The sequence below is a fragment of the Strix aluco genome, chromosome 1, assembly GCF_031877795.1.
Source record: "Strix aluco isolate bStrAlu1 chromosome 1, bStrAlu1.hap1, whole genome shotgun sequence".
NCBI classification, from domain to species: Eukaryota; Metazoa; Chordata; class Aves; order Strigiformes; family Strigidae; genus Strix; species Strix aluco.
In genome coordinates this window covers 56,513,655-56,522,906 of record NC_133931.1, presented here as the reverse complement: position 1 = coordinate 56,522,906, position 9,252 = coordinate 56,513,655, and the positions used below count along the sequence as shown (strand labels likewise).

Sequence of the window (9,252 nt, the reverse complement as noted above, 5' to 3'; positions counted from 1 at the left end):
ACTTTATTCTTGATTGGAACTAGCAGTGATGTCCACACAGTCTCTTGTTCAATGCCTGTTCGCTCTCCATCACAGTAAAGGCACCCTGGGCATTCATACAAGCATAAGGACTAACTACTCTGTAAGTAGTTCACCTGGTAATTAAAAATCAGTTCAAACCAAGTACTTTAAATCTCTTTTCTGGGTAACCAGGTCTCTTGCCTAAGCTCCATTTCTTTCAGAAGTAAGTTTCACAGACATCAGATCCCAAGAAATGGACCTATTCCTTGAATAATTTATGGACTAGAGGGTAACAAATCTTTTTCATGAATATCTGTAACCTCCTACTACTAAATAATTAACTGTCTGATCATTAACAGTACCAAGAATAAAAAAGTGTTAAATTTCGCAACATGGGAATTTTTGTTTGTTTTTGAGCCTCCTTACATATTTCAGGAATGCTGATTTGATATATGTTACAACGTTAAGAAATTCCAACTAATAACATGACCAATAAAATTTATTAAACATTATATTTACAACTATTTACATATCCTTCCATAGATTAATATTAAAATAGACAATATACAATTTAAGAATTTTCATTCAAAGGCATTTTGTTGGAAAAAATAGGCTCTATTACGAGACCACCATATAAGAGCAAAAGGGTTTTTTTGTTTTACACAAAAATATTTTCAGTATAGTAAGTCATAGGTATGGCATTACAACATCAGACTAATATGAAATATGATTTTGTAAATATTACAATTGTTTAGGTATCAGTTATTGAAGCAAAGGAGTTAAGAGTTCTGTGAAGCATGCAATACAGTTCAGTTTCAATTCTTTTACAGTTATGGTGATGAAACAAGCAGCTAAATCAAACACATGCCATACAAAAAAGAACTGCCAACCAGGAACACACTACACTTAATAAAAACTACAACTTTGGTCCAATAAAACAGTAGACAAAAACAGTTTTACAGTTAAAATATCTATTTTATACAGGTTTGAACATTAATTACAAGACTATTTACATTTGCACAATATGTATAAAATAAATTATTTAAAAATGAAGACAATATTACATCTTTTTCCAAAAAGAAACTGTACAGTAATTTACAAAATATAATAAGATTAATAGACTATTTTCCTCCAAGTCTTACATTTTCTTCCACAGGCTTTTTCATCATTTTTCTGTGGGAGTTCAACTGTTACTGAAGTTTCATAATACAAAGCTTTATAGCAGATTTTAAGTATCATTTCTTTTTGGTGGCTGTTTTAGTTATTAACAGCTTCCAGCGCTGTTAACTCACCATGTTTCGTCATCTTTTTCAGCAATAAGCTCTAAAGCTACAGGCAATTTTAAAATATAGATAATGGCAGTTACTGGGAAACTGACTTTAAAATTAGCATCCATCTTCTGTGCTTGAACAAGAGCCCGTGCCACACTTCTCTGAAGGAACACCTGAATTACTGAGAAAGGTAGTATTCCACAGAATTAAGTGCTCCATCTTAAAAGAAAAATACCTTTGTGTATCACTGCACCTCAAATCTCTAGTTGTCCAAAGGAGAGGGCGAGCCAGAAGATGCTAATTGTCATATTGGTGTCAATTCAAAGTCATCATTAACATCAACAAGAGGAACATAAAACTCCTGAATTTCATAAATGCTGATAGATTTGTACGTAGCAGGATCAAGTTCTTGTAGTTTAAGCTGCCACTCCAGTCTCTGTACCGCATTTAAAGCCGCTGCTTCATGCTGCTGCCTCATCAAAAGGCACGTCTATTTTAAAATTGAGAAAGAAGTTACTTCAATATTTGAAAAAATACTGCAACAAATTTGAAAATAGAAAAAATATCTAGGAGACTCTCTGGTGATATTAAATAATTTTCCAACTATGCATTTAGAAATTTGCAATTATTTCATTACAGTATATAGCAACAAAGCTTTTTTGTACTGCTAGACCCTCCTTTATGTCGCCCTTAAAACATCTACAATAGCCTATGATATTGCATATAAATCTATTTATTCACCTCATCTTCATAGTGACATTAGAAGTCTGTGGGGTTTTTTTTAAGTAGAAAGACAAAGAAGTGTACCTTTAATTTGTCAAACTTATCATCAACGTCCTGTAACCACGACATAAACTGTCTCGCATTAAATCGATCCCTCACTGACGTTTTGCTGTCATCAGTCTGCAAAAAAAATGTTATTCAAACTGTAAGTTATTTGATGATTCAGTTTTAAACATACTTTAAAACATGAAGCCTACTTTGTGGGACCTTCATAAATAATGCTTCAGACGGAAAAATAAACTCAGAATGAAAGTATCAAGGTATCTATGAGCATAAACATTGACCACCACTTTCACTGAGAGCCAGTTGCTCAGGAAAAATGGGTATTTTCAGATTCCTTTGAGCTATTTACCGTACTCTATTTTTGAAATTTAGAGTAGGAGGCTTAAAGATTTATGCCTTAAAGTCTTAATCAGTACAAGGCAGATCCTTCCACAAAATTGCTATCTCTTTGTTCTCTTTAAAATTCAGTAACAAATTAAATTAGTATTTCCACACGGAAAAGCAAAAACATTAAAATAAAGGAATGTTTAAGCCGCCTGACTTAACTAGCTACAAAAGTATTCAAAAGCAGTAATAAAAAATATTTTTTACCATCAAAATCCCCAAAAGGAGATAAAAAAAAAGTGAGCAGACATGTCTTATGTCCTGCTCAGTGAAATACTTATTTAAAAAACCCCTATGTAATAAGAAGCTGGAATGTCACATCTTCCCATCGTGAGAAACTTGATACTCTATAGATAGTCCTAAAGCCAGACTATGCCAATTTAACATTTAAATAATAATCACTAAATAGAACAAGCTGCTGTTACTTTTTTAGAGGAAAAAAAAAAAGACACTGCAGGAATTGTACACTGTAGCAATGGGCAAGGACAAAAAAACTGCAAAGACTGAAATCTCTAGAAAACAGCTGATATTTCAGATGTCAAAGACAAGTAAACAGGCTGGTTCTAGAAAGAGCCCTTAACAACACTGATCTTGTAACCCTGAACTGTAGGCATTTAGGTGAGCAGTGACCAGCTAACAGTCTGTTCACCAGAAACTCGGGCCTCTTTCCTCCTCCATCTTTGGTTTGGCCCCTATGACCGCAAAGCACGGTTCTTAAGGACTGCCCAACATGTGCAGCCGTAAAGGCAAGCCTCCAAAGACCCAGAAATCCCATAAAAACAGTTCTGAGGTGGTCATTTTCCTGCAACATAAACCAGTTCTTTGCTTACAAATCCTTCCCAGCTTTCTTCAAATACAAGAAAAAATTGATCAGAAAGGTTTCTTCATTGTAGAACAAAATTAAGAGTTGCTAGTGGGATAACAGGAAAGTGGCAGAATGCATTACAACAGAATGGTTTCTTATGTATATACATTCTTCCCAAGAAGCAAATTTAAATCAAAGCATCAAGTTGGTAGTTTAAAACACTGATTTCAATTATAATAAAAAATATATTTAATACTTTGCTGAACATTATGTGCAGTATTATAATTTTCTAATAAAATTGCCACAGACTGAAACACAAAGTTGTTGAGGTAGTGAAGGGGAAGGAGGGGCATTTTACTACTGCTATTGTTATTATATAGAAAGTCAAAAAAGCTGCAATACTTGTGGGGGGGGAAACCACAACAACTTCTCCCCCAATAAAGATTCCTTTAGTTTCACAGAATTCAAATATAGAATCAGCTTATTTAAAATCAATTGTAAAATGTTAACTATAAAAATGTAAGTTATATGCATAACTCAGATATATCTCAAATTTCTAAAAAGCTCGGGGCCTCTAAATTAGGGCAGGAAAAAAGCAAAGGACATTCTGAACTTCAGAACTGATGATGATATCTGGACTGTCAACAGAAGAGAAAAATCTCATTTTTGCTCTATCAGTTAGATTTACTAAGGAAATGATGATTTAAAAATTTGTCGGTATAAAGCTTAAAATGGGAGAACAATACAGTCTCCATAAACTGCTATCTCCTGCTTGAATTACCTCGAGCATAGCTGTAGTTCTTTAAAGATGGGGAAAAAAATGCAGTTACAGACTGAGGAAACTGGAAGCTGTAATAATTCTGTAAGGGACTCCAGGACTAAAGTAGAATTCCACATATGTTGGAAATGGATGTTGGGCATTTTAAAATGAAACACCTACAATACATCAACACTTTTATTAAATCCAAAATATCAAACTTCTCCTTGCATTATGTGCTCCTCACTGAATCAGGTTCTGAATGCTGTTTCCATTTCTGTTAGGTAGCAGACCTGTTCACAAAATACTGACACCATGAGATTATATTCTCTTAGGAGATACAGCTGCAACAAACCTCTGAGTGGTAGTCCATAAAAGGTATGCAGATTATAAAGTACACTGCTCATTTTATGTTTTAATCGGACTAAATACCAACACTGAACATACGAACAACATGGACCTTGAGATGATTTCGAAAAAAATAATTTCATCTGGTAACATTCAACATTTCACTGTTGGTCATCTGTTTTTTATGGAACAGTTCTAGTGACTGCCTTATAAAGAGGAGAAAAGTATAATGTGAGTATCTCCACAAAACATTTCCAAATTTCACAAATCAATCTCATCACACACTACTGCATTTCAGTTCTCTGGACTACTGACAAAAATGATCTTATGTTCTGATAATCTTTTTTTTGTTGTTTAAGCTACCAGAATATGTTCTGTTTATGACTGAAATCTGATTTCATAAAAATCAGAGTAATGTTCTCATTTTATCCTTCACATAATTTCTAGAGGTAAAAGAAAACCAGACATGGTACAAAACAGAAAACCGGTGTACGTATATCCATATCCTCTTGTTATTGTACACCCAAATGAGGCCTAATAAAACTAACAATCTATAATGTGCAAAATCTTAATTCCAGACAAAACAATGACAATTTCAGTATGGGAACAAAATCCTCTCCTTTTGAGTCAGGCTAAAAAGACCCTTTTGTCTGAAATTCTGAAATCCATCTCTTTACCTGAGCATCCAGAGGCACATTATAAACCTCGGCATCCAGCAGAACAGTGCAGGCACTGAATGGTAGCGTTTGATTAGCTAGCGTTCTTGCTGCTCGATAATGAACACGTAGAACTTCTTGCTCGTTAGAAACAATCAGCTTTTCCTAATTGAATAAGACATCAACATATAAACATATATTTGGTAAATTAAGCATTTCAGTTTGATTCATAAAAATGTCCCTTCACTTAAACATTTCTTTTAAAGGCTTACACTCTTGAAGAGTGTGAGAAATGAGCTGGTGGGGGGAGGAGCAGCTGTTCATATAACCAAATCCAAAATTTCGATTTAACAATGCAAAGAGTGTTCCCTGAATGTCAAGACCTGAAAACACATTCTCCCCCACCACCACTGTTGGCTGAATGTCATGCTCACATTTTCCACTTAGTGCTACTGAGGCAAGTTCTATTAATGAAGAAGGTGAAAGATGAAAAGTGTAAGGAGCATAGAGTTAGGATATAGCTTTGTGAGTCTCGACTTTTATCCCCCTCTACTCAGCACTTGTCAGGCCACACCTGGAATACTGTGTTCAGTTTTGGTCCCCACTATACAAAAAAGATGTGGACAGGCTGAAGAGGGTCCAGAGAAGGGCCACAAAGATGATCAAGGGACTGGGAAGTTGACTGTGTGAGGACAGGCTGAGAGAGTTGGGTCTGTTCAGCCTTGAGAAGAGAAGGTTTAGAGGAGACCTTATCACCATGTTCCAGTATTTAAAGGGTGGCTACAAAGAAGATGGAGACTCCCTTTTTACAAGGACTCCCAAGGAAAAGAGGAGGGGTAATGGCTACAAAGTTACTCCTGGGGAGATTCTGACTGGACACAAGAGGAAAATTTTTCACAATGTGAACAATCAGCCACCAGAACGATCTCCCCAGGGAAGCAGTGGATCCCCCTACATTGGACATTTCTAAGACTCAGCTGGACAGGGTGCTGGGCCATCTTGCCTAGACCGTGCTTTTGCCAAGAAAGGTTGGACCAGGTGATCCTTGAGGTCCCTTCCAACCTGATATTCTATGTTTCTACGACCATATGATATTTGTCACATACTTGTCGTGACAGGCACAATGGCCAAGCAAACTGGAGCAGAAATGTAATTTGCAGAATAATTTAAATAATTTTTAATTATTTTATTTTTTTTTTAAACAACATGCAGAAACTCTGTAAGTTCATAGCTGGACAAAGATTCTTTCCTGAACTGAGACATACAGCTCACTTGGCCAAACTCTACTAATAGTTCTGTAAAGTGGATTTGATTTGAAGAACAGACTATTTGAGCAAAATAACTGAAAATATGCAGAATTTTATAAGACATGAAAGAATGTATGTGCGTCTTTACTGCTCTGCAGTATAATGACTCTAATTTTTATCAAAAGAAAAGAAAGTGGATTATAAAAAGCTTGGAAAACAGAAAAAGCAGCATCTTTGGTTACAACTAATTTCTTTTCAGTCAGAACTTGAACCATGTTTATGTTCTTTGTGCTTGTTATTTTATACCTAGCTTTACACTGAAATACCGAATTCAATAAAACCCCTCCCTCAACCGGTTTGTTAAGCCACACTGAAATCAACTTAATCAAAAAAACTACCACATCAGGTTTTAATGAGCCAGCTGCTTGTATAACTGTGTGGGAATCCTTAAGATACATTCTACGTGAGAAAGGGGTCCTGTCTGTGTCCACAAGCAATCTGGCTCACAATGCTGACAAGACATCTAAATCTGGGCTGCCAAGGAAAAAGATTTGGGCAACCTAAAAATAAAGAGTACTCTTAAACCAGGAATGTTTTCCCGATTTCTGTGTTCAAATTCAGTGAAGTCTACAGATGTAGCTCTAACGTAGTTTTAGGCAGTTTTTGCAAGCAGAATATTGCAAATAATGTTTTAGGCTTAGAGCCAACACATGTCTTCTACCAATACAGAATTTACTCTTGCTTCAATTCTTTTAACTCAAGTCAATTTGTTTCTGAAGTCTACAACCATTATTAGCTTTCAAAAGCACAGTCTGTAGCTTTCTTTGACTCCCCACTGCCTCTGGGAAAAATCTGGGCCACATCTTAGAACAATTAACAGGAAAACACTGCTATCTTACTCATTTAAGTATTCTGCTAACAGTTGTCCAAATCAATTTTTTTAATTTACAAGTTTCGCCAATTCACAAATTTGGATAGAAGGCTGATTACTTCTAAAGCATTGTTAAATTGAGCAAAATATAGTCTGTCCATTGAAAAAGAAAAACCCTAAAGCTTGAAGTTGGAAAATAAAAAAAAACAACTTTAGTCTTACCCTTTCAATACTGTGCTGTAAACGTAGTTTCATCCTTACAACCTCCTGTTGTTTAAATAGTTCCTTAAGTGGGTCTGACAGCGAGGGAGGTGGTGTAATCTGTGGAAGAAGTTTTATAAATAATGTAGTGAATATGTATTTAACATATGTTTAACATTGCCTATATGATTTGAGCATTTATGTAAAAAACAATATAAGCAAGGTATTTTTTAGGGAAAATATGAGAGTTTTGTACACTCCATTAATTACGTGACCTTGATCCATCTGCAATAAAAGGACTGAAGGATTCTTTACCATAAAGTTAATAAACCCGACTGAAACAGCATTTCAAACTGTTTAGTGCTTTTAACCAGTCATTGTCAGTGTGTCATAGCTGTTCGTTAAAAGGACTATACATTGGAAGATAGTAAAAATTCAACTTGCTTTCAATTTTAAAGACTCTTTAAAGCATAACTGTTCATTTTGAGAAGTTCAAAACTGCCTAGCCAAATACAAGAGCAAAGTAAGAAAAACATTGCTAAAAAAATAAGTCACTTGATATATCTATACAGTGTCAGGGGCATTTTATATGACACAAAAGATAACTGACCATATTCCTAATCTTACAATCCTGCAGAACACAGGCAAGCACAAAATGTACACTAGAGCCCCAGGCAGTGGCTTGTACTCCTCCTGTCAGTTATTCAAATAAGGTTTTTCAAAAGCTTATGCTTAAAAAAAAAAAATCAGACTTGAGTGAGCTATCAACACTGTTACTGATTGGCTATACTCTAAGCATTTTGTGTTTTCAGTCAATTATAGTAAACAACTGCTATTACTGTGATGACTGAGCTGTATGACAAACACTGAAAAGGCACCTGGAGCCCTCATGGCAACTGCAGAAATCCCATGTTTCTTGAGAAGTAACTAATAAACATATTGGGAGTTTTAAGGCTCCACCCAAAGTTTACTTTTGTCTATGCAAGTTCTGTCTAACAGTTCAGCATGGTTTTTAGCAATTGCTAGATATAAGAGCATTGATATTGCTTTGGAAAGACTCATAAAAACTAAATGAAATACTGCTTACTACCACTGATACTCAGAAACCACAACTGAAATACATGCCTACAGGTATTATACTCTACCTTGTACCTAACACAAACACATAAATAATTCTATTCAGTAATATGGATCCTGCAACTGTCAAGAAGTAATAAAACCATTATGAAAGTATGGACACACTGCATTACGAGTATCAATCTTGTGCCTATACACTTCAGTAGCAAAGTGATTCATCTACCGAAAGTTATTCAATTGTAGTTATCTTGGAAAATTATTTCAGGATAATTTTTTTCCCCAACTGGAAGATAACCAATGCCTTTGGAATTAAAGAAAATATTGAATAACTATTTGTAGTTCATTCCTTAAGCTGTTATCTGGTATAAAATTACATTCAACTCCTTCATGTTTCAAACGACTAAGCAAGATAGACTTCACTTTTCTCAATGAAAATGGTTTGGCTCCCAAACCAGTGAGTAACATTTATGGCATATGCCATTTTGTGTAAGTCATCAGTATTAAAAACACACACAACAACAACAAAAAAACCCCCAAACATCTACTGGAATAATCTGTCTCAATCATAATAGATATCAGCATGTTTAAACTTAGGCCGAGATATACTGCAGTCTAGTTTTGCCTGGAAACTTTGCATTCATGGCACAGTACAAACAGTGCTGTCATAGTCTTTTAATAAAATAAGACAAGATGCTTGTAGTAACACCAAGCGTTTATTTAATTACTTTTAGTGAACTCAAAAAGATCTCCCCAAAATCTCAGTGCTTCTGCTGACAGAGAAGCACACAACATAACAAGCACGATAAACAATCTGTCTGTAAATATTCTGAGCTTATGCACCTAAGTTAT

The 9,252-nt window shown here is 35.1% G+C and overlaps 1 protein-coding gene across 7 annotated transcripts in view; it reads right to left on the bottom strand.

Moving 5' to 3' along the window:
• ANKRD12 (ankyrin repeat domain 12) overlaps nucleotides 1-9,252 on the bottom strand; it is a 68,585-nt gene that overhangs the window by 334 nt on the left and 58,999 nt on the right. For 6 of the 7 annotated variants that reach the window (XM_074821729.1, XM_074821753.1, XM_074821739.1 and 3 more), the window contains 4 exons: nucleotides 7,348-7,446; nucleotides 5,029-5,172; nucleotides 2,079-2,174; nucleotides 482-1,761 (listed from right to left, as the gene is read on the bottom strand). In XM_074821729.1, the coding sequence (XP_074677830.1) occupies nucleotides 1,576-1,761; nucleotides 2,079-2,174; nucleotides 5,029-5,172; nucleotides 7,348-7,446 (525 nt within the window). In that variant the 3' untranslated portion in view covers nucleotides 482-1,575. Of the gene's footprint in view, nucleotides 1-481; nucleotides 1,762-2,078; nucleotides 2,175-5,028; nucleotides 5,173-7,347; nucleotides 7,447-9,252 lie in introns of those variants that run through there. The other variant, XR_012623002.1, reaches the window with a different exon arrangement.